At 45.5% G+C, this 26,127-nt stretch overlaps 1 protein-coding gene across 2 annotated transcripts in view; it reads left to right on the top strand.

Moving 5' to 3' along the window:
• Positions 1–26,127, top strand: part of LOC148139369 (uncharacterized) — a 39,271-nt gene that overhangs the window by 9,476 nt on the left and 3,668 nt on the right. The window contains exons 2-5 of one of the 2 annotated variants that reach the window (XM_087980729.1): positions 13,124–13,276; positions 14,252–14,464; positions 19,580–19,654; positions 22,373–22,446. In XM_087980729.1, the coding sequence (XP_087836855.1) occupies positions 13,124–13,276; positions 14,252–14,464; positions 19,580–19,654; positions 22,373–22,398 (467 nt within the window). In that variant the 3' untranslated portion in view covers positions 22,399–22,446. The remainder of the gene's footprint in view (positions 1–13,123; positions 13,277–14,251; positions 14,465–19,579; positions 19,655–22,372; positions 22,447–26,127) is intronic. The other variant, XM_087980730.1, reaches the window with a different exon arrangement.

Genomic DNA, 26,127 nt, shown 5'->3' on the forward strand with positions numbered 1-26,127 from the left:
ACTTAAATCCTTGCTTCCTGCACCAGTTCCCCAGCCACACGTTCAAGTCCATTATCTCCCTGTTTCTGGCCTCACCAGCCCGAGGAACTGGAAGCAAACCGGAGGTAACCACTCTGGACGTCCTGCTTTTCAGCCTTCTTCCTAGTTCTCCGAAGTCCCGCTGTAGTATCTTTCTTCTCTTCTTCCTGACATCATTTGTGCCGATATGTACCACCACCTCTGGCTCTTCACCTTCGTCCTTGAGGATTTCCTGCACTCTGTCTGTGATGTCTTTCACCCTGGCACCAGGAAGGCAACACACCCATCCTTAAGTCCACAAAAACGCCGGTCAGTTCCTCTCACTATGGAGTCCCCTATTACCACGGCTCTGTGCGATGTCCGACTCTTCCACTCTGCCTCCGCGCCAACTTTTGATTGACAGACCTGGCCGCCTCGCGGACTGGCAGTGTCATCAGTCTCTACTGTTTCCAAAAGCTTCAACTTGTTCCTGACAGGTACTTCTTCTCCCGGGGTCTCTTGCACCTGTCTTCTCTCTGCCTTGCTCATCGTCTGCTCTCTTCTGCTCTCTTCTGGCATGATTGGTGTAATAACCTCGCTGAAGGTCTTGTCCAGAAAGATCTCGTTCTCTCAGATGAGCCTAAGGTCCTCGAGTTCTTTCATCAGCGCTGCAATATGCTCGGTCAATAGCTGAATGTGCATACACTTTCCACACATATATGAGCCAGACACACCAGAGTTGTTGACCTCCCACATCAAGCACGTAGCGCACTGAACCAGCTGGGCAGTCATGTCTTCACCCTCTTCAACTGTGGCATAATCACTTCACTCAACCTCCTTGTCAAAGCCTCCTGAGCTGAAGCCTCACTCTTCGATCCAAACTTCCTTAGACCCTCTTTTTGTGGCAAGTCTGTGGACTCTTAATTTAGGTTAGAGGAGGAGGGAGGGAGGGAGACCCTACTTTGTAGGACCTGGGGTTTAGAACACACCCACTCTAATAGCAATCACTTACCTTCCCGACCGGCTTCGCGCTCCGTCTGAACTTCTGCCCAGCTCCCGCCGCTCTCTGCTGTGAAAAGACTGTTGGCGTCGAGGTAAGTTGTTTATATAGCAATCACTTACCTTCCCGACCGGCTTTGCGCTCTGTCTGAACTTCCGCCCAGCTCCCGCCGCTCTCTGCTGCGAAGAAAAAAATCTAATCCAATCTGTTCCGATGACGTCAACTTTGACAATGGGCGGAGGTCTTTAAAATGTCGACCATCTCACACCCATCCCTGCAGTCACAGAAGGTGTAACTCCTGTCCATTTACCTCTTCACCATCCAAGGCCTCAGACACATGTTCCAGCTGAAGCAGCGATTTGCCTGCACTTCCCTCTGTACAGCAACTGTATTTACTGCACACAACATAGTCTCCTGTACACTGGGGAGTTGGAACACAGACTGGGTAACTGCTTTGTGGAACACCTACGTTCTGTCTATAAACATGGCCCCCAGTTTCCAGGCTCCTGCCCCTTGAAGACACCACCGTGATCTCACACCAACATCTGGGTGTCTGGGACCTGTTGCAGTGTTCCAGTGAAGCTCAGCACAAGCTGGAAGAACAGCATCTCATTTCCAACTTGGGGATCTGCAACCTCTCAGACACAACATCGAGGTCAATGACTTTAGAGGCAGATTCCACCATCCCATGTACTTTAACCCCTACACCATGGTCCTGTTATGATTTTAGCATCGCTTACCCATTCTCTTCCAGCTGTCATTATCATTTATTCAGCTTCTCTCCTGCCCTGGCTTACTAACAAATGTCTGTCAACCCCTTTCATATCTCTCTCAGTCTCTGACCTCCACCTCCACCTAACCATTCACTCTCCACGCCCCAAATCCCATCTTCCCCACAAATACCGCTTTCTCTGAGCTGGTATCAGCTCTGATGAAAAGTCACTCAAAGTCATGTTGACTATCCCTAATCAGTCCTTGCCTTTCCAAGTACATGTACATCCTGTCCCTCAGGATTCCCTCCAACAACTTGCCCACCATTGAGGTCAGGCTCACTGGTCTATAGTTCTCTGGCTTGTCCTTACCACCCTTCTTAAACAGTGGCACCACGTTAGCCAACCTCCAGGTTTCCAGCACATTACCTGTGACTATCGATGATACAAATATCTCAGCAAGAGGCCCAGCAATCACTTCTCCAGCTTCCCACAGAGTTCTAAGCTACACCTGATCAGGTCCTGGAGATTTATCCACCTTTATGCATTTCAAGACATTCAGCACTTCCTCCTCTGTAATGTGGACATTTTGCAAGGGGTCACCATCTATTTCCCTATATTCTATATCTTCCATATCCTTTTCCACAGTAATTAATGATGCAAAATACTCATTTAGTATCTCCCCCATTTTCTGCGTCTCCACGCAATGGCTGCCTTTCTGATCTTTGAGTGGGAGAAAGTGAGGACTGCAAATGCTGGAGATCAGAGCTTCAGAATGTGTTGCTGGCGAAGCGCAGCAGGTCAGGCAGCATCCAAGGAGCAGGAGAATCGACGTTTTGGGCATAAGCCCTTCATCAGGATCTCCTGCTCCTTGGATGCTGCCTGACCTGATCCTTGAGGGGCCCTATTCTCTCCCTGGTTACTCTTTTGTCTTTAATGTATTTGTAAAACCCTTTTGGATTCTCCTTAATTCTATTTGCCAAAGCTATCTCATGTCCCCGTTTTGCCCTCCTGATTTCCCTCTTAAGTATACTCCTACTTTCTTTATACTCTTCTCAGGGTTCACTCGATCTATCCTGTCTGTACCTGACATATGCTTCCTTCTTTTTCTTAACCAAAAACTCAATTTCTTTAGCCATCCAGCATTCCCCATACCTACCAGCCTTCACTTTCACCCTGACAGGAATATACTTTCTCTGGATTCTTGTTATCTCATTTCTGAAGGCTTCCTATTTTCCAGCCGTCTCTTTACCTGCGAACATTTGCCTCCAAGCAGCTTTAAAAATTTCTTGCCTAATACCGTCAAAATTGGCCTTTCTCCAATTTAGAACTTCAACTTTTAGATCTGGTCTGTCCTTTTCCATCACTATTTTAAATCTAATAGAATTATGGTCGCAGGCCCCAAAGTGCTTCCCCACTGACACCTCAGTCACCTGCCCTGCCTTATTTCCCAAGAGTAGGTCAGGTTTGGCACCTTCTCTAGTAGGTACATCCACATACTGAATCAGAAAATTGTCTTGTACACACTTAACAAATTCCTCTCCATCAAACCCTTAACACTCTAGCAGTCCCAGTCTATGTTTGGAAAGTTAAAATCCCCTACCATAACCACCCTATTATTCTTACAGATAACTGAGATATCCTTACAAGTTTGTTTCTCAATTTCCCTCTGACGATGAAGGGGAGAGAGATTGCAGGTGTTTGTGTGAGGAAAAGGGAGAGTGAGGGAGTGTGTGTGTGTGTGAGAGAGAGAGTGAGAAAGAGTGCGTGTGTGTGTGAGGGAGAGAGAGAGTGCATGTGCATGAGGGAGAGGAAGACTGTGTGTGTGGGAGGGGGATAGAGGGGAGAGTGTGTGAGGGAGAGGAAGAGAGAGTGCGTGTGTATGTGAGGGAGAGGAAGAGAGAGTGCGTGTGTGTGTGAGGGAGAGGAAGAGAGAGTGCGTGTGTGTGTGAGGGAGAGGAAGAGAGAGTGCGTGTGTGTGAGGGAGAGGAAGAGAGAGTGCGTGTGTGTGTGAGGGAGAGGAAGAGAGAGTGCGTGTGTGTGTGAGGGAGAGGAAGAGAGAGTGCGTGTGTGTGTGAGGGAGAGGAAGAGAGAGTGCGTGTGTGTGTGAGGGAGAGGAAGAGAGAGTGCGTGTGTGTGTGAGGGAGAGGAAGAAAGAGTGCGTGTGTGTGTGAGGGAGAGGAAGAGAGAGTGCGTGTGTGTGTGAGGGAGAGGAAGAGAGTGTGCGTGTGTGTGAGGGAGAGGAAGAGAGAGTGCGTGTGTGTGTGAGGGAGAGGAAGAGAGAGTGCGTGTGTGTGTGAGGGAGAGGAAGAGAGAGTGCGTGTGTGTGTGAGGGAGAGGAAGAGAGAGTGCGTGTGTGTGAGGGAGAGGAAGAGAGAGTGCGTGTGTGTGTGAGGGAGAGGAAGAGAGTGTGTGTGTGTGAGGGAGAGGAAGAGAGAGTGCGTGTGTGAGGGAGAGGAAGAAAGAGTGCGTGTGTGTGTGAGGGAGAGGAAGAGAGAGTGCGTGTGTGTGTGAGGGAGAGGAAGAGAGTGTGCGTGTGTGTGAGGGAGAGGAAGAGAGAGTGCGTGTTTGTGTGAGGGAGAGGAAGAGAGAGTGCGTGTGTGTGTGTGTGTGAGGGAGAGGAAGAGAGAGTGCGTGTGTGTGTGAGGGAGAGGAAGAGAGAGTGCGTGTGTGTGTGTGTGAGGGAGAGGAAGAGAGAGTGTGTGTGTGTGTGTGAGGGAGAGGAAGAGAGAGTGTGTGTGTGTGTGAGGGAGAGGAAGAGAGAGTGTGTGTGTGTGTGAGGGAGAGGAAGAGAGAGAGAGTGTGTGTGTGTGTGTGTGAGGGAGAGGAAGAGAGAGTGCGTGTGTGTGTGAGGGAGAGGAAGAGAGAGTGCGTGTGTGTGTGAGGGAGAGGAAGAGAGAGTGCGTGTGTGTGTGAGGGAGAGGAAGAGAGAGTGCGTGTGTGTGTGAGGGAGAGGAAGAGAGAGTGCGTGTGTGTGTGAGGGAGAGGAAGAGAGAGTGCGTGTGTGTGTGAGGGAGAGGAAGAGAGAGTGCGTGTGTGTGTGTGAGGGAGAGGAAGAGAGAGTGCGTGTGTGTGAGGGAGAGGAAGAGAGAGTGCGTGTATGTGTGTGAGGGAGAGAGAGTGCTTGTATATCTATGTGGGAGAGGGAGAGAGAGTGCGTGGATATCTGTGTGGGAGAGGAAGAGAGAGTGCGTGTGTGGGAGAGGAAGAGAGAGTGCATGTGTGTGTGAGGGAGAGGAAGAGAGAGTGCGTGTGTGTGTGAGGGAGAGGAAGAGAGAGTGCGTGTGTGTGTGAGGGAGAGGAAGAGAGAGTGCGTGTGTGTGTGAGGGAGAGGAAGAGAGAGTGCGTGTGTGTGTGAGGGAGAGGAAGAGAGAGTGCGTGTGTATGTGTGTGAGGGAGAGGAAGAGAGAGTGTGTGTGTTTGTGTGTGAGGGAGAGGAAGAGAGAGAGTGTGTGTGTGTGTGAGGGAGAGGAAGAGAGAGTGCGCGTGTGTGTGTGTGTGTGAGGGAGAGGAAGAGAGAGTGCGTGTGTGTGTGTGTGAGGGAGAGGAAGAGAGAGTGCGTGTGTGTGTGAGGGAGAGGAAGAGAGAGTGCGTGTGTGTGAGGGAGAGGAAGAGAGAGTGCGTGTATGTGTGTGAGGGAGAGAGAGTGCTTGTATATCTATGTGGGAGAGGAAGAGAGAGTGCGTGTATATCTATGTGGGAGAGGGAGAGAGAGTGCGTGTGTGTGTGAGGGAGAGGAAGAGAGAGTGCGTGTGTGTGTGAGGGAGAGGAAGAGAGAGTGCGTGTGTGTGTGAGGGAGAGGAAGAGAGAGTGCGTGTGTGTGTGAGGGAGAGGAAGAGAGAGTGCGTGTGTGTGTGAGGGAGAGGAAGAGAGAGTGCGTGTGTATGTGTGTGAGGGAGAGGAAGAGAGAGTGTGTGTGTGTGTGTGTGAGGGAGAGGAAGAGAGACTGTGTGTGTGTGTGTGTGTGAGGGAGAGGAAGAGAGAGTGCGCGTGTGTGTGAGGGAGAGGAAGAGAGAGTGCGTGTGTGTGTGTGTGAGGGAGAGGAAGAGAGAGTGTGTGTGTGAGGGAGAGGAAGAGAGAGTGCGTGTGTGTGTGTGAGGGAGAGGAAGAGAGAGTGCGTGTGTGTGTGAGGGAGAGGAAGAGAGAGTGCGTGTGTGTGAGGGAGAGGAAGAGAGAGTGCGTGTATGTGTGTGAGGGAGAGAGAGTGCTTGTATATCTATGTGGGAGAGGAAGAGAGAGTGCGTGTATATCTATGTGGGAGAGGGAGAGAGAGTGCGCGTGTGTGTATGTGGGAGAGGGATAGAGAATGCATGTGTGTGTGTGCGTGTGTGAGGGAGAGGGATAGAGTGCATATGTATGTGTGTGGAGAGGGAGAGAGTCCTTAAGTGTGTGTGTGAGTGTGAGAGAGAGAGAGAGAGGGAGATCGAATATGTGAAGGAGAGAGAATGCATGTGTATGTGAGAAGGAGAGGGAGACAAAGTGCGTGTGTGTGAGAGAGCGAGAGAGAGAGTGTGTGTCTATTTGTCTGTCTGTGGGTGTGCATGCGCATCCATGTACTTGAGAGGGAGTATCTGTATGCTTGAGAGAGTATACGCCTGTGAGAGTATGTGTGTATGAGAAAAGATCCGGTGTGTGCGTGTGTGTGTGTGTGTCTGAGAGTATATGCGTGTGAGAGAGGGTCTGTGTGAGTGTGTGTATGAGAGAGAGAGTGTATGAGAGACGGTCTGTGTGAGTATGAGGGAGTATATGAATGTAAGAGATTGTGTGTATTAGACAGCCTGCGTGTGAGAGACTGTGTCTATGTGTGGGAGAGGGAGAGAGAATGTGTGTGTGTGAGAGGATGTGTATATGTAAATGTGTGAGGAGCAGAGTGTGGGTGGGTACATGTGTATGTGTGTCTGTGTGTGAGGGAGAGAAAATGTGTATGCGTGCGCGAGGGAGAAAGAGAGTGTATGTGTATGTATGTGTGTGTGTGTGAGCGAGAGAGTGTGGGGGTGTGGATGTGTGAGGGAGAGTGAGACAGTGTGTGTGACTGTGTGTGAAGGAGAGGGGGTGAGTGGGAGAGAGAGTGTGTGTGTCTGTGTGTATGTGTGAGAGAGAGAGCGAGAAAGAGTGCTTGTGTATGAGGGAGAGAGAGAGTGCGTGTGTGTGCATGTGCATGAGGGAGAGGAATATTGGGTTGTGGGTATATTCACAAAAGACTTCTGCTCTAGCTGCCTACATCTCTTACCCTTCCTGGAGATAACCCATCTATGTGACTGTATCTGAGACTTTCCCCCCCTTTCTATAACTGCCATCCATCACATACTGTAACTGTTGCAAATTCCTCATCGCTTCTATTTCTCTCTCCAACCGATCCACTTGATCTGATAAGATTTGCATCCAGCAGCATTTAAGGCAGATATAATCTGCAGTAACCCTTAAACTCTCTTTAAACTCCCACATCTGACAAGAAGTACATATCACTGCAAAGGCCATTTTTGCTCCTTCACAATCTACAGACCCAGAAAATAACACCGTCTTATTCCTCTACAAACACTGCCCCAGGTTAAGTTAATAGCTATGGCTTATATTTTAAGTTTAGTCAAGAGACTTATCTCCAAAAACATATAGTCAAGAAAGAATCCACTGTACCCACTACTGCAGCCTTTCTCTTGGACAGACTTAAAACAAACATTAACTTGTCTGATTCTGTGCTGTGAACTTTGCCCAGCAGTTCCTCCAAGATTAGTTGTGAATTTCACTGTTTGTTAATTTTCCCAGATGCACTCCAATGTCCAGTTATACACGAATTCAAACAGCAAAGGCGGTAACTGTGCAGGTTTTCTCTCTCCATATGTAAACATTTTCTGAATGGACTTTAGATTATGATGAAAGATTCCCTCAGCTGAAGCTTGTTATACATCTGAGGCTTCTTTCTTAATTGGCAGTGTTAGGAGCCAGTATTGTTAATACTTTCACTTTCTCTCTCTTTTACCTTCTCTTGCCCTTTGCAATTCAAATAATTCGAGCCTCTTAAATTTGTCGTCTTTATCTTTTTCCTCTCTCTGAACTTCCAGCCTTTTCATTGATAACTCCATCCCTTTCAGTTCCTTTTTTCTTTGTCTCAAGCACCTTATTTTAATTTCATGTTAAGTGTAACTCAGTTGTAACTACCTTCAATGAATCACTGCTTGAAGTATCTAGCCTGTCTTGTATTTCCATCAATCCCAAGCACTATATTAATATGTCACTATCTCAGTGTTCTTTGCTTTTGCAGGAAAGGGCATCTTTACGTCCTTTTCCAATTCTATGGCCTTAACCTTGTAAAGAAGTCAGAGCTATTTCCTCTATCTACAAGACAGTTTCAGTTCCTTCCATTGCCATCCTATTTTCCTGGTGTGAAATAACAGTTATCCTTTCATCCTTTACCAATTCATTTCACTCCACCTCCAATCTTATGCTGTCTGTATTGAAAGGTCTTGGTCCACGAATCCCCAAATTCTTGCTGTGACCTGGGTGGAAATAGTGCACTGGACATCAAACCCCACTATTCCATGTATTGTTATAAGTGTGAAAAATGACTAATTCAGTCTTTACGATGTTTAACGCCTGACCGTGATCACTATCTAAGGGATAAGAAACTCACATAAGGTTTCATTAATGAACAAGAAACAAAAAATTACTTAGTATAACAAAGTTCTTCTCCAAGATGTGGAAAATAAGGTAACAAATTACTAATTATAATCAATTCCTTAATAAATATTACAACTTCACTGCCCTTTCTATCACCCCTTCATCTGAATACCCTATAACGAGGAATGTTGAGCTGCTAATTCTGCCCATCTTTCAGCCAGATCTTAGCCATAACTATATCATAAACCGACATGTCAACTGTGCCCTCAGTTTGTCTATTTCATTTTGCAGTTTACCTGCATTAAAACATATTACATTCAGCTTTGCTAAATTAGCATTTTCTTAAATAAGCTATGTTTCCTCTGCCTTCCAGACTCACTCATTTTATTTTAACTGAGAATCTGTGTATTTTAATTTATACTCTGTGCATATTTCAACAGTATTTGGTACTGTTCTTTGTGAAACATTTGTAAAAGTACTCTTTCAGTTTTTACTCTCGGCTAGAAGAGAGGACACAGGAGAAAGTATGGGGAATGAGGCTACCAGACACAGGATATGGATGGGAGGGGGGGTGGTGGGGAGTGTGTCCCCTTCTCCCAGGTCAAACCCCTCTCCCAGGCCCCAACCCTGCTGGGACCCATCCATACCCTCACCCACCACCATCACAATCCCACCAGACGCTGGGATGAATCCCTCTCAAAACACATTAATATTTACATACCTGTAGATTATCAATTCTGTTTTATGTTTGCTGCTATTCTGTTCCCATTGACTCTTTTTAGTATTTTGTTCCTTTGCAAATCCTATCTCAACAATTTGTATTTGTTTTGATTTTCTCTTGAATAATTCAGATTTCATGTATCTTTTTTCTTCTTTCAGCACAATACATAGAAGGAAATAGAGCTTTTTTATCCTCCCACCATGGGGCGGGACAGTGGCTCAGTGGTTAGCACTGCTGCCTCACAGTACCAGGGCCCGGGGTTTGATTCCAGCCTCGGGTGACTGTCTGTGTGGAGTTAGTACATTCTCCCAGTGTCTGTGTGGGTGTCCTCCGGGTGCTCCAGTTTCCTCCCACAATCCAAAGATGCGCAGGTGAGGGTGGATTGACCATGCTAAATTGTCCCATAGTGTCCAGGGATGCGCAGGTTAGGGTGAGGGTGGCTTGGCCATAGTGGTCAGGGGATGTGTAGGTTCGGTGCATTAGTCAGGGGTAAATGTACAGTAATGGGGAATGGGTCTGGGTGGAATACTCTTCAGAGGGTCAGTATGGACGTGTTGGGCTGAAGGACAACACTGTAGGGATTCAATGATTATGATTTGTGGGTGTCACTGGCAGGACCAATATTTCTTGCCTGTCCCAATTGGCCCTTGAGAAGGGGCTGATGAGCTGCAGTCTACATGCTGTAGTGACGTGAGGGAGGGAATTTCAAGATTCTTACCCAACAGACACTGAAGGAACGGCGATATATTTCCAAGTCAGGATAATGAGTGCTTGGAGGGGAATTTGCAGGAAGTGGTGTTCCCATATATCCTTGTCCTTCTAGATGGAAGTAGTCGTGGGTTTGGAAGATGCTATGAGGATCTCTGCAGTGCATCTTGGAGATAGTACATACTGCTGCGACTGAATGTCAGTAATGAAGGGAGTGAATACTTGTGGATGTGGTGCCAATGAAGTGAGCTGCTTTGTTCTCAATGAGGTCTAGCTTCTTCAGTGTTGTTGGAACTATACTCATCCATCACTGCTTGATTTGTGTCTTGTCAGTGGAAAGACTTTGGAGAGTCCGGAGCCACAGTATTTATATGGGGAGTCCAGTTCAGTTTCTGGTCAATGGTAACCCCCAGAATATTGATCATGGTGACTTCAGTGATGATGATGTCAATGAATGCCAACTGCTTATATCAGCTCTTATTGGTGAGGGTCATAGCCTGGCATTTGTGTGGCATGAATGTTATTTGCCCCTTGTCAGCCCAAGCTTGGATATTGCCCAGATCTTGTTGCTTTTGTGCACAGACTGCTTCAGGATCTAAGGAGTCACGAATGGTGCTGAACATTGTGCAATCATCAGCGAACATCCCCACTTCTGACCTTATGATGAAGTGAAGGTGATTACTGAACCTAGCTGCCCCGAAGTGAGTCACTCACTGCAGGATTCTCAGCCTCTGATATGCCCTTGCAGTCACAATATTTATTTGGCTGGTCCAGTTTAATTGCTGGTTACTGGTAATTTGCCAGATGTTGATCGTGCAGGGATTCAGTGATGGTAATGCCGTTGAATATCAAGGGACAATTTTGAAAATTTCTTTTGCTGCATTTGAACATGGGCTGCGTCAGTATCTGAGGAGTTGCAAATGGTGCTGCACATTGTACAATCATCAGCAAACATCCCCACTTCGACCTTATGATGGAGGGAAGGTCTTAGATGAAGCAGCTGAAGATGGTTGAGCCTAGGCCACTAGCCTGAGGAACTCCTGCAGAGATGTCCTGGAACTGAGATGACTGTCACTCCAAAAACCATAACCATCGAGTCATAAGAGTAATACAGCATGGAAATTGCCCACACCTTCCTCTGACTCTAACCGGTGAAGAGATTTCCCCTGATTCACTTTGACTCCAGTTTTAGTCAGGTCCCTTGATTCCACACTCGGTCTAATGCAGCCTTGCTGTCGGGTGCAGTCACTCTTCCTTCCCCTCTGGATTTCTGCTCCATAGTCCATGGTGGAACCAAGAGTGTAATGAGGTCAGGAGCTGAGTGGCCCTGGCGGAACCTAAACTTGGTGTCATTAAGCAGGATATCGCTGAGCAAAGGCCATTTGAGAACACTGTCGAGTGGCACCTTCCATCACTTTTCAGATGTCTGCCATAATTGGCTGGGGTGAATTTGTCCGACCTTTTGTGGACAGGATACCTAGGTAATTTCTCACTTTGTCCGTTAGTTGGCAGTGTTGTATTGGAATAAGTGCTTGAAGAGGATCTGGTGCGAGAGTCATTGAGACCATTACTGAATGTTGTTGAGCACATAGTGTTCGTGGTATTAAGTACGTCCTGTTGAGAAGACATGAAGTGAATTGAATTAGCTGAAGATTGGAATCTGTGATGCTGGGGACCTTTCGAAAGAGTTGAAAAGTGTGGTGCTAGAAAAGCACAGCAGATCAGGCAGCATTTGAGGAGCAGGAGAATCGACGTTTCGGGCATCAGCCCTTCAATACCCTGCTCTGCGGATGCTGCGTGACCTGCTGTGCTTTTCCAGCGCCACACCTCTTGACTCGCCAGCATCTGCTGTCCTCACTTTCACCCTTTGAAGGAGGCTGAGATTGATTATCCACGAGATAGAGCTTTTTGCTTGAGTGAATTGTTGAATTGTTAATTGTTCACCACCATTTACAACTGGATGTGGCAGGACTGCAGGACTCAGATCAGATCCGTTAGTTGTGGGATCGCTTTGTTCTGTCTGTCACTTGATTATAGTCATCCCTTATTGCAGCTTCACTAGGTTGGCATCACAATCACCAGGTATGCCTGGTGCTGCTCCTGGCATAACCTCCTGCACTCTCCATTGAACCAGGGTTGATCCGTTGACTTGATGGTAATGGTTGAATGGGGAATATGCCAGGCCATGAGGTTACAGATAGTGTTGGAATACAGTCAACTTCTGCTGATGACCCAAAGTACCTCATGGCCGTCCAGTTTTGGTGGAGTTGGTAGATTTTTTTCAGAGATATCTGACTTAGCATGACGATGGTGCCACACAACATGATGGAGGGTATTCTGAATCTGAGAAAAGGACTTTGTATCCACACGGACTGCACCACGGTCACTCTTACTGATACAGTCATGGACAGAAACATCTGCATCAGGCAGATTGGTGAGGATGTGGTCAAGTAGGTTATTCCTTCTTGGGTCCCTCACTAGTTGCTGTAAACCCAGTTAACAGCAATGTGCTTTAGCACTCAGCCAGCTTCAAGGAGGATCAGCAGCGCTGTGTTTACCAGTTTTGGTTCTGGTGCCTGTTTTGGGTCATTGCTGTTTGAGAATCCAGTCTCATTCCCTTTTAAACTTTTCTCTACTACATGGTATTATTGGTCAGCTTTCTACAGGTAAGCTCTTGAATAACTGATCACAAGAGCTCCCTACCTGCTTACTTTATCATTGGTGTAGGTCCCCAGCCTCCATTCCCTTCTGAGCAGAGAATTACTCCCCATACTAAATCCCTTCTGAGAGAAAAACACTCTTCTCATTGTTGTCTTAAAAGGAATAACTTCTCTGAAACTATGTGCACTGATTTTGGTTTCCCCCCTGAAGAGCAAACAGCCTCCAGGTAACCACTTTGTCCAGTCCCCATAAGATCTTAAACATTTCAATAAGTTTATCTTTCATTGTATTCCAATGGATGTAATCCTAACCTATTCAATCTTTCTTCCTTATCCCACGTATGTATCAACTGAACCCCCACTGAACTGTTACTTACACAATGACATCATTTATCAAATACAGACCAAATATAGACATTGTACACCAGGATCCACATATGGTCTGACTAACTTACTCTTCGAAGGATTGAAGGAGTTTGATCTAATTGGGCCATTTGGGTTGCAGTACTTCCTTGTATCATCATCGCCCTGCATCTGTACAAGTCTCTTCCCATCTGTACAGTATCAATGTCAACTTACACTGCTAATTGCCAGTCTCTGTTTGGCGTCTGTGTAATGTATCACATGTTGTTTCTTGATATTAAACCTAAGACCATTCTCCTTTGGTCACTGTAATTATGAGTGATTCAGCACAAATTCTGTTTCATCCCAGTGGAATGTTATGGTCGAGGAACTATACACGAAGAGATTTACAAAACACTGGACATTCAGCATGCTGCAAAAGCAAACATTCCATGTATTCTCTTTGTCTACAAAGTGTCTCGTGAAATTGAAGATCTCCGAAACGCTCAAAGATGGATCACAGGTAATTGTGCTTCTTCTCTATTACTCACTGTTTCTTTCTCTGTAGATTTTTCTTTTTTTGCTATTTTCCTTTTTGTGAGTTCTGCTGTTTTGTCTTTTGCCTGTCATTCTATAAATAAGTCTGTTTGTTTGTTTGTGCCTGACATTCTGAGGATGGACTAATTTCAAGGGAAGTAAGATCCTGTATTTATACAGGACTGTTCATGATCACAAGAGGTTCCAAAGTGCTTCACAACTAATGTATCCCTCTGGTAAAATCAGAGAAATGGCATAGGTTTGCTCCCAGAATCAGCAGTGAGGCAATGACAGTACGTTTAATGATGCTGGTGATCAGAAACATATTGGTCAGTATTCAGGAGCACTCCCCTGCTGTACTTTGGAATTGTGACTGTGTTTCTGAAATGGTAGAGAGATTGAAGATGCAGGAGCTGAGTCCCCTGTTGGTCACCGATCCAATGGAGTTCCTGCAGCTGCCCAACAATATGCATTGGTTCCTTGGCGGAGTGGGCTGTCCATACAGAACTATTAAGGAGTATTGTCACAGTCTAATTGTAATCACTCCTCTGTTGTTTGACGTGTATTTAGAATTTGCCTCTCTGTTTTCACCTGCCTGTCCTCCGTGAAACCCACCTGTTTGACAGTTTTTGAGTAACTGTGTAAATATGTCCTGGAGCTCAGTGTAAGTTTTTTCTCTATAACACTCTTGTGACATATCCTGGGTTGTTTGACCACATCAAAGGTGCTATGTTAATGCAGGTTACTGTGTCAGCTGTTTATATTCTGTGGGTTGCCCATAGGGCTTCATGATGTGCATCTGTGTGAACACAAGGACAGATTATGGACACTCAGACATGCACAGTGTGGGATCTTCACTTCACCGTGGATATATAAGTTTAATGTGTCTGTTATTTTACTATAAGAATACCTGTAAAGTGCAGAGAAAGCACTGAAATGTTTCTGTTGATCCATCCTTTAGATAACAAGGGAACATGCAAAGATGTTTGTGTTGTGATTCTACTGGAAAAGACTTCAAAGGACAAGACAGAAGTGGAAAAGTCTAAAGTGATTGAGTGCAACATATTTAATGAGGAAACCAAAGTTTATCGAATCTTTTGGAATAATAAAAATTTTTCAAGCATCTCTGAAATAAGTACTCCGATCAAAACAGCAATTAACCAAAGGAATCAAGGTAATGAGTGCCTTCAACTCACCCCCCCCCCCCTTCCCCCGTGCAGGTTGATGCTGGGTTAAATATTTTCACATTCCTGCATGGGGATATAATTACTGTAGCAACTGGAGCTGAATGGACATAGTAGAACTGTATACTCATTCAGGCAGTTACCAAACTGGGAGGACTGTCGAAGTGTAGGAGGCTGCTGTCAGGGTCTGGTGTACACTGTCTCAGATTTCACAAGATGTTCCTGTTGTTAAGACCCCAGGCTGGGATACAGCCCTGGTGCCAAGGCTCTGGGGCTCAGCTTCTCTCGTGATCTAATGCACGTGTATTACTCTTGAGGCCAATTCAGAGAACAGCTGATAAGGCAACCAATACAAGTGTGGGACTGGACTCCTAAAGTCTAGATATATCTAAAACTGTCAGTCTGGAAAACATCTGTGGAGAGAGAAACAGTTACCATTTTGGATCTGTTGTGACTTCTTCTCAAGGTACCCAGGGACTCGGGTTCGATTCCACCCTCGGGCGACTGTCAATACAGAGTTTTCACAGTCTCCCCGTGTCTGCTAGGGTTTCCTCCCACAGTCCAAAGATGTGCAAGTTAAGGTGGATTGGCCAAGCTAAATCGCCTATAGTGTTCAGAGATATGTAGGTTAGGTGCATTAGTCAGGGGAAATGGAGAGTTATAGGGAAAGGAGATAGGTCTGGCTGGAGTACTTAGTGAGTGATGTGGACTTGTTGGACCAAACGGTCTGTTTCCACACTGTAGGGACTCTATGATTCTGTGGTATTCTTTGAGGTGCAGGAACAGGGGATGTAGGTGTTCATATGCACAGATTTTTGAAGGAGGCAGGACAGGTAAAGAGATGAGTGAATAAAGCATATCATGAACATTATCAATGGAGCAGGAAGGAGGTGATGTTGAACTTGCATTAGACATTTCTTAGACCTCAGCTTTCGTTGTCAATGCCACATTGCAGGAAAGATACAAATGCACTGGACAGAATGCAGAAGCAATTCACAAGAATGGTTCCAGGAATGAGAAATTTCAGATATGAGGATAGATGGAAGAAGGTTGAGAGGAGAGATTTGAAAGAGATTTTCAGATTCCTGAGTGAGCAAGTTAGACTAGAAAGGGAGAAGTTGTTCCTGTTCATAAAAGAGAAAAACGAACAAGAGGGCATAGACATTTTGTCAATGCAATTTGGCTGTAAAGCGATTGGGGAACTGAGAAATGATTTCTTTTAAATGCGAACTCCCGTTGGCTATTAGATGATTCCATCCCCAGTTACGTTAAGACCACACAAGGTGTTTACTTCAGGTCAAGCAAAAGAATCTTGGAAATAAAATCTCGACTTGACAACTCAATTTGAATCTAGCTAATACCAGACATAAACTGTTGATTTTAATTCATGTCTTTCAATCTGTTCTGTTGGAACACTCTTGGTATTTATACCTTTCCTGTTCCATCTCTATTATTACGTTTTAGTTGGTAATTGAACTAGTTAAGCTATAAATGTAGTGTATTACTTTACAATTTCCCAGTCGGAATTTAACACTAGCCTACGTTTTGGAAACCAACTCCTGATACTCCCCAATGAATCACCTAATTGCTTTGTGTTGGCATTTTTCTGTCTTTTTTTTATTATATTCACTGAATAATCCACTATTCTTTGATTAAAATGGTGAATCTGTATTAGGTTTATGAGTGTTTTAGCAGAATTGACTGTAAAGTGATATACAAATGAAGCAAGGGTGATATAAGAGGGATACTTCTTCACACAGCGAGTAATGAGGGTATGGGATGCACTGCCTGGAAATATGATGGAAGTGGGTTAAACTGAAACATTGAAGAGTGAATTGGATAATTATTTAGTGTGCATGGATATGGAAAAAGCAGGAGATTGGTGCTGGGTAAGGGAAATGAGAAGCTGATTAGCTTCTGCACTGTTACACATCAGTGATTCCTGTAAATATTTTATCATTTTCAGTGAGATCACCTCTCATTCTTTGAAATGTTTGGGAATACACGTCCACTTTGTCCATTTCATCTTCATTGGATAGTCCCATCATCCCAGGAACAAGTCTGGTAAACCCTCATTGTACTCTCCCCATTGGAAGTGATATTTTTGCTGAGATAAGGAAACTGACACTGCACACAGTACTCCAGATGTAGTCTAACCAAGCGCTTATCCAATTGAAGCAAGAGCTCATTACTCCTGGATTCCAATCCTCCTGCAGTAAAGCTGATTATTCCATAACTTGCTGCTCCTGTGTGTTGGGCTTCAGTAAAGTATCGACAAGGATACATTGTTGACAATAACACTGCGTGCATGAGGAAGGCAGCAGACACGAGCATGGTCTTCAGGATGTTTGTCTTCAGCAATGTATCGACAAGGATACCGAGGACATCTACACTTTCCAGTCTCTTACATTTTAAGAAATACACTGCACATCCATTTCTGCTACCCACGTGGATTACTTTACAATGTTGCACATTTTATTCTCCATTCTCTTCCCTGTTCAAAGAACCTGTCCAAATTCTGCAAAAACTATTTTACATCTTCCTCACAACACACATTCTCTCTTCTCTTTTTAATCAACTGCAAGTTTGGAAATATTACAGTTGACTCTCCCCTCCAACTCATTGAGATATATTCTAAACAGCTGGGGCCTGAGTACTGATCCTTGTGTTCCCCCTCTAGTCACAGCTTGCCAAAGTGCGAATGGCCCAGTTTATTGCTGCTGTGTTCTCTGCCTGCTCACCAAATATTAATCCAAGCCAGTACGCTAGCTCGTATCGCATGGGCATTAAATTTTCCTGAGGAGAACTTTATCAAAAGCCTTTTCAAAATCAAAGTATATTAGATCAGTTGACTCCCCTTTATCAGTTTTGTTTGCAGTATATTCAAAGGATTGTCAAACCCAGTTTCCCATTCACAAAACCATGCAGTACTTGCCCAATGTGATCATTATTAAACAGATGTCTAATTGTTCCATCCTTCACAATCGACTTTTTCTGAATATTGATGTAAGGTGATCAGGTCTGTCCTTTTCTGTTCTCACTTCTGTTCCCTTATTAAAGTGCGGCTTGGCATTAGCTCCTTGCCAATCTGCAGGAGTCATTCCAGACTGGATCGAATTTGAATGATGATCAACAAAGCAGCTACACCCCTCCCTATCTCAATAGCTACTTCCTTCAACATACTGGGCTGTAGAATATCAGAGCCTGGGCATTTATCGCCTTGTAGTCCCATTAATTTCTCCCGTACATCCTCCTTGCTAATACTAATTTCCTGCAGTAGAGTAGAGTACCTTTAATTTGTGATTTCTGCCATATACAACCGATACAGTAAAAACAGAGCAGTGTTCCTCCAGGACCAAGGGTGTTACATGGACAGCACAAACTACACACTCGTACATGGAATAAAGTGCATAAGAAGTGCAAAACGCGGCAAGTTAGAGTGTAATAGAAGAATAATAAATAAGAGGCATTTTTCTAGCAGCAATTCAAAGCCATGCAAAGAATTTCAGATGGGAAAGAGTCTGATCATACGATGTTAAGAAGCCTAATGGCTTGGGGAAAGAAACTGTTGCACAGTCTGGCCATGAGAGACCCAATGCTCCAGATGGCTGGAGGGAGAAGAGTTTGAGTGAGGGGTGTGTGGGGTCCTCCACAGTGCTGTTAGCCTTTCAGATGCAGCTTGTGGTGTAAATGTATGTAACGGAGAGGAGATGTACCCCGATAATCTTCTCAGCTGTCCTCACTATCCATTGTAGGGTCTTACGATCCAAGACAGTGCAATTCCCAAACTGTGCAGTGATGCAGCAGCTCGGGTTATTCTCAATGAACCTTCTCCAGAATGTGGTGAGGATGGAGGGTGGGAGGTTGGCTTTCCTCAGCATAGGTGGAAAGTAGAGATGCTACTGGGCTTTCTTGTCTATGGAGCTGGTGTTGAGGGACCTGGTGAGATTCTCCACAAGGTGTATGCCAAGGAATCTGGTGCTCTTCACGATGTACATGGGAGAGCTGTTGATGTCCAGCGGAAAGTGGTCACTCCGTGCCCTCCTGAAGTCGACAACCATCTCTTGCTTCTTGTCCACATTCAGAGTCAGGTTGCTGACTCTGCACTAATCCGTTAGCCACTGTACTTCCTGTATGTATGCTGACTCGTCATTCCTGCTGATGAAGCCCACTACCGTCGTATCATCAGCGACCTCAATGATGTCATTCGAGCTGTGCATTGCTGCACAGTCGTCTGTCAGGAAGGTGAACAGCAATGGACTGAGCACAAAGCACTGAGGGGCACCCATGTTCAGTGTAATGGTGTTGGTGATGCTGTTCCCAGTCCAGACTGACTGAGGTCTCCAAGTCAGGAAGTCCAGGATCCAGTTACAAAGGGAGGTCTCTAGGCCCAGCAATCTCAGCTTTCCAATCAGGTGCTGAGGAATGATAGTGTTAAATGCAGAATTGAAGTCTACGAACAGTAATCTGACGTAGGTGTTCTTCTTCTCCAGGTGGGTGAGGGCCAGATGGAGGGTGGTGGAAATGGCATCATTTGTTGAGCAGTTGGGTTGAACTGCAGGGTGTCCAGTGAGGGGGACAGCAGGTGCTTAATATGCCACATCACGAGCATGATGATAGGTGTAAGCACAATAGGGCGGTAGTTGTTCAGACAGGATGCTGAAGACTTCTTCTGCACGGAGACATTGGAAGCAGCCTTCAAGCATGTTGGAACTATGGTGCAACTCAGGGAGATGTGGATGATGTCCATGAGAACATCTGCCAGTACATCAGAGCGTCGTTTGAGCACTCTGCCAGCGATGTTATCTGGCCCAGCAGCCTTACATGGGTTGACTCTGCATAGGGGGTTCCTCATGTCGGCTGTGGTAAGACACAGCATCCGGTCATGGGGGGAGCGGGTGGGGATTGGACATCCTTGTTGCCACATGATTTCATACAACTCCTCGTTTTCCCAACTCACTTGGGTCTCTATTTCTGGGAGATTTCTTGTAACTTCCTGAGTGAAAACAATCACAAAGCTTTGCTTTTTACATGTTTACAGAAGGTCCCCTGAGCTCCATGGCTTGGTAAACAGTTTACTGATTGATGTATGCTTTGTTCAATAGGTGGACAGGATAACCCACAACGATCAGATTTCATGACTAGGATCCCGGAGAACCAGGAGCAGAATCAGTGTCAAGGTAAGAGAGAATAAAGAGACCAATGCTTGAGCCATTTGGGCCAGATCTGATGTGACCTTAGTCTTTCTCATGGTTTGGTGCAACACTGTTTAGATGGCAGCTTTAGGATTCAACTCAAATTTAACCAAGTGGGGTGTGATAAGGGTTATAGAAGGAGGTCAGGATTGAAGCATTATTGAGGCTATCTGTGTTGAGAGGGATGAAGAAGGCTACAGTGATAGGGAGGGTGTAGGGGATGTTGGAGGTTACAAAGATAGGGAGTGGTGGAGGAGTGGAAGTGCAGAAGGGGGTTACAGAGATAGGGATGGGTGGAGGGTTTGGAAGAGTTTTCAGAGATAGGGAGGGGTGCAGAGGCTGGAGGAGGCTCAAGAGATAGGGATGGGGTAGGAGGAGGTGAGGGAGATAGGGAGGATTGGGGGACGGTCGGTGAAATTGAGCAGAGCTTTCCCTTCCTCTGTTGGGCCTGGTGCCATGTGATATCCTGCAGTCTCGAGGCATTGTTGAGGACTCCCTACCTGTGTAACTATAACCTGCTATTCCATCCCTTCTGCTGCGTCTATCCAGCCAGTCAGACAGGACATAACGCAGTCATGGTGATAGTGTTGTCCACAGTATTGTCTGTAAGATGTCATTCTATGGATATACTATGTCGGAGTGTTCTTTTGACTTGTTTTTGGGATAGATCTTCTAATTTTGGTACAAGTCCCCAGTTTTACCGAGGATCAGCAGGGCTGTGTGTTTACCAGTTTTGTTTCTGGTGCCTGGTTCATTGCTGTTTGAGAACCCAATCTCATTCCCTTTTAAACTTTTCTCTCCTACAGGGTATCATTGGTCAGCTTTCTCCTATGCTCTTGAATAATTGATCACAAGAGCTCCCTACCTGCTTCCTTTATCATTGGCGTTACTATGTGGCATAACTTCAGGCTCACTCCCCTCCCCCATAGAATAGTTAGCATTGTCCCCATGATGTCTGTTGCATCAGAGAGACACCAGATCATTGTGTGTCATGGTGATAGGTTTACAAATCTGAAATGTATCTTGTCCCTGAACTATGGAATGCCTGTTCCCTCGTTGCTCATACCCTGTTATGGTCTGGACTGTGCTCCCTGAGCTTGAGTACGAGCTTGATGGCACACCATCTGATATCATCGAGTCATAGAGATGTACAGTATGGAACAGACCCTTTGGTCCAACTTGTCCATGCCGACCAGATATCCCAACCAAATCTAGTCCCACCTGCCAACACCGGGCCCACCCCTCCAAATCCTTCCTATTCATAAACCCATCCAGATGCCTTTTAAATGGTGCAATTGTACTAGCCTTCACCATTTCTCTGGCAGCTCATTTCAAAATGTACCACCTTCTGCATGAAAAGGTTGCCCCTTAGGTCTCTTTTATATCTTTCCCCTCTCACCCTTAACCTATGCCCTCTAGTTCTGGACTCCCTCACTCCAGGGAAAAGACTTTGTCTATTTATCCTATCCATGACCCTCATGATTTTATAAACCTCTACAAGGTCTCCCCTCAGCCTCCGACGCTCCAGGGAAAACAGCCCCAGCCTATTCAGCCTCTCCCTGTAGCTCAAGTCCTCCAACCCTGGCAACATCCTTGTAAATCTTTTCTGAACCCATTCAAGTTTCACAACATCTTTCCGATAGGAAGGAGACCAGAATTGCACGCAATATTCCAACAGTGGTCTAACCAATGTCCTGTACGGCTGCAACTGCCAACCCCTGTACTCAATCCTCTGACCAATGAGGGAAAGCATACCAAATGCCTTCTTCACTATCCTATCTACTGGGGACTCCACTTTCAAGGTGCTATGAACCTGCACTCCAAGATCTCTTTGTTTAGCAACACTCCCTAGGACCTTACCGTTAAGTGTATAAGTCCTGCTAAGATTTGCTTTGCCAAAATGCAGCACCTCACATTTGTCTAAAGTAAACTCCATCTGCCACTTCTCAGCCCATTGGCCCAAACGATCAAGATCCCATTGAAATCTGAGGTAACCTTCTTTGCTGTCCACTAACTCCTCCAATTTTGGTGTCATCTGCAAACTTACTAACTATACTGTTATGCTCACATCCAAATCATTTATCTAAATGATGAAAAGTAGTGGACCCAGCAGCGATCCTTGTGGCAGTTGGGTTGAACTGTAGGGTGTCCAGTGAGGGGGACAGCAGGTGCTTAATATGCCACATCACGAGCCTCTCGAAGCACTTCATGATGATAGGTGTAAGCACAATAGGGCGGTAGTTGTTCAGACAGGATGCTGAAGACTTCTTCTGCACGGAGACAATGGAAGCAGCCTTGAAGCATGTTGGAACTATGGTGCAGCTCAGGGAGATGTGGATGATGTCCATGAGAACATCTGCCAGTACATCAGATCGTCGGTTGAGCACTCTGCCAGCGATGTTATCTGGCCCAGCAGCCTTACATGGGTTGACTCTGCATAGGGGGTTCCTCATGTCGGCTGTGGTAAGACACAGCATCCGGTCATGGGGGGAGCGGGTGGGGATTGGACATCCTTGTTGCCACATGATTTCATTCAACTCCTCTTTTTCCCAACTCACTTGGGTCTCTATTTCTGGGAGATTTCTTGTAACTTCCTGAGTGAAAACAATCACAAAGCTTTGCTTTTTACATGTTTACAGAAGGTCCCCTGAGCTCCATGGCTTGGTAAACAGTTTACTGATTGATGTATGCTTTGTTCAATAGGTGGACAGGATAACCGCAAATATTAGATTTCATGACTAGGGTCCCGGAGAACCAGGAGCAGAATCAGTGTCAAGGTAAGCGAGAATAAAGAGACCAATGCTTGAGCCATTTGGGCCAGATCTGATGTGACCTTAGTCTTTCTCATGGTTTGGTGCAACGCTGTTTAGATGGCAGCTTTAGGATTCAACTCAAATTTAACCAAGTGGGGTATGATAAGGGTTATAGAAGGAGGTCAGGATTGAAGCATTATTGAGGCTGTCTGTGTTGAGAGGGATGAAGAAGGCTACAGTGATAGGGAGGGGTGTAGGGGATGTAGGAGGTTACAAAGATAGGGAGTGGTGGAGGAGTGGAGGGGCAGAAGGGGGTTACAGAGATAGGGATGGGTGGAGGGTTTGGAAGAGTTTTCAGAGATAGGGAGGGGTGCAGAGGCTGGAGGAGGCTCAAGAGATAGGGATGGGGTAGGAGGAGGTGAGGGAGATAGGGAGGATTGGGGGACGGTCGGTGAAATTGAGCAGAGCTTTCCTTTCCTCTGTTGGGCCTGGTGCCATGTGATATCCTGCAGTCTCGAGGCATTGTTGAGGACTCCCTACCTGTGTAACTATAACCTGCTATTCCATCCCTTCTGCTGGGTCAGTCCAGCCAGTCAGACAGGACATAACGCAGTCATGGTGATAGTGTTGTCCACAGTATTGTCTGTAAGATGTCATTCTATGGATATACTATGTCGGAGTGTTCTTTTGACTTGTTTTTGGGATAGATCTTCTAATTTTGGTACAAGTCCCCAGTTTTACCGAGGATCAGCAGGGCTGTGTGTTTACCAGTTTTGTTTCTGGTGCCTGGTTCATTGCTGTTTGAGAACCCAGTCTCATTCCCTTTTAAACTTTTCTCTCCTACAGGGTATCATTGGTCAGCTTTCTCCTATGCTCTTGAATAATTGATCACAAAAGCTCCCTACCTGCTTCCTTTATCATTGGCGTTACTATGTGGCATAACTTCAGGCTCACTCCCCTCCCCCATAGAATAGTTAGCATTGTCCCCATGATGTCTGTTGCATCAGAGAGACACCAGATCATTGTGTGTCATGGTGATAGGTTTACAATTCTGAAATGCATCTTGTCCCTGAACTATGGAATGCCTGTTCCCTCGTTGCTCATACCCTGTTATGGTCTGGACTGTGCTCCCTGAGCTTGAGTACGAGCTTGATGGCACACCATCTGATATCATCGAGTCATAGAGATGTACAGTATGGAACAGACCCTTTGGTCCAACTTGTCCATGCCGACCAGATATCCCAACCAAATCTAGTCCCACCTGCCAACACCGGGCCCACCCCTCCAAATCCTTCCTATTCATAAACCCATCCAGATGCCTTTTAAATGGTGCAATTGTACTAGCCTTCACCATTTCTCTGGCAGCTCATTTCAAAATGTACCACCTTCTGCATGAAAAGGTTGCCCCTTAGGTCTCTTTTATATCTTTCCCCTCTCACCCTTAACCTATGCCCTCTAGTTCTGGACTCCCTCACTCCAGGGAAAAGACTTTGTCTATTTATCCTATCCATGACCCTCATGATTTTATAAACCTCTACAAGGTCTCCCCTCAGCCTCCGACGCTCCAGGGAAAACAGCCCCAGCCTATTCAGCCTCTCCCTGTAGCTCAAGTCCTCCAACCCTGGCAACATCCTTGTAAATCTTTTCTGAACCCTTTCAAGTTTCACAACATCTTTCCGATAGGAAGGAGACCAGAATTGCACGCAGTATTCCAACAGTGGTCTAACCAATGTCCTGTACGGCTGCAACTGCCAACCCCTGTACTCAATCCTCTGACCAATGAGGGAAAGCATACCAAATGCCTTCTTCACTATCCTATCTACTGGGGACTCCACTTTCAAGGTGCTATGAACCTGCACTCCAAGATCTCTTTGTTTAGCCACACTCCCTAGGACCTTACCGTTAAGTGTATAAGTCCTGCTAAGGTTTGCTTTGCCAAAATGCAGCACCTCACATTTGTCTAAAGTAAACTCCATCTGCCACTTCTCAGCACATTGGCCCAAACGATCAAGATCCCATTGAAACCTGAGGTAACCTTCTTTGCTGTCCACTAACTCTTCCAGTTTTGGTGTCATCTGCAAACTTACTAACTATACTGTTATGCTCACATCCAAATCATTTATCTAAATGATGAAAAGTAGTGGACCCAGCACCGATCCTTGTGGCACTCCATTGGTCACAGGCCTCCAGTCTGAAAAACAACCCTCCTCCACCTCCCACTGTCTTCTACCTTTTGTGCCAGTTCCAAATGGCTAGTTCTCCCTGTATTCCATGAGGTCTAACCTTGCTAACCAGTCTCCCATGGGGAACCTTGTCGAACACCTTACTGAAGTCCATAAAAATCACATCTACCGCTCTGTCCTCATCAATCCTCTTTGTTACTTCTTCAAAAATCTCAATCAAGTTTCTGAGACATGATTTCCGATGCACAAAGCCATGTTAAGTATCCCTAATTAGTCCTTGCCTTTCCAAATACATGTACATCCTGTCCCTCAGGATTCCCTCCAACAACTTGCCCACCCTAATGTCAGGCTCAGTGGTCAGTACATCTCTCCATGTTCCCAAATGTTTCTGCAATGCTGAACTCTCTCGACCTTGGGGCAGATTGGCGAGCATCTCTTGGAATGTACAATTCATGAAACAGTTCTGTTGCCTGCAGCAGTGTCTCCAGCTGCTCCTCATGATAGGAACTCCTGAGGAGCAGCTGAAGCAACCTGTGACACTTCCTACACTTAGGGATCTCCCAAGATACATGACTGGTCCTGAGGTTCCCACACAGTACAGGAATTATTACATGTCTCCGCTGTCCAATCATAATGTTGGAAGTAACATCTCGATTCCATGACTCATTTTAAATCTAGCTAATACCATCCATAAACTGTTGATTTTAATTCACCTCTTTCAATCTGTTCTGTCGGAACACTCTTGGTATTTATTCCTTTCCTGTTCCATCTCCCTTATTAAATTTTAATTGGTAATTGAACTAGTAAAGCCAGAGATGCAGTGCAATAGTTTTCAATTTCTCAGTCGGAATTTAACACGAGCCTAATTTTCGGAAACCAACTCCTAATACTCCCCAATCAATCATCTATTTCACTTTGTGTTGGCAATTCTCTGTCATTTTAGAATTATATTCACTGATCAGATCCACTATTCTTTGATTAAAATGGCGAATCCCTATTAGACTTATTAGTGTTTTACCAGAATTGACTGTAAAGTGATGTACAAATGAAGCAAGGGTGATATGAGAATACTTTTTCACACAGCGAATAATGAGGGTATGGGATGTACTGTCTGGAAATGTGATGAAGTGGGTTGAATTGAAACATTGAAAAGTGAGTTGGATGATTATTTGGTGTATATGGATATGGGAAAAATGCAGGAGATTGGTGCTGGGTAAGAGAAATGAGAGGCTGATTGGCTTCTGAACTGTTACAAATCTGTGATCCCTGTAAATAATTTGTAATTTTCAGTGAGAACACCTTTCAGTCGTTAAAACATTTGGGAATACAGGCCTGCTTTGCACATTTCATCTTCATTTGATAATCCCATCATCCACTTCAATGGGACGTGCCAATCCTGCACTATTTTTAACCTATCTTTGAAAGCCTCCCATATATCAAATGTGGACTTGCCTGCAAACAGCTGTGTCGAATCCACATTTCCCAGCTCCTGCCTAATTTTGATATAATTGGCCTTGGCCGG

Source organism: Chiloscyllium plagiosum, unplaced genomic scaffold (genome assembly GCF_037043375.1).
Source record: "Chiloscyllium plagiosum isolate Xiang-an unplaced genomic scaffold, Cpla_swu_hap1 HiC_scaffold_38, whole genome shotgun sequence".
NCBI classification, from domain to species: Eukaryota; Metazoa; Chordata; class Chondrichthyes; order Orectolobiformes; family Hemiscylliidae; genus Chiloscyllium; species Chiloscyllium plagiosum.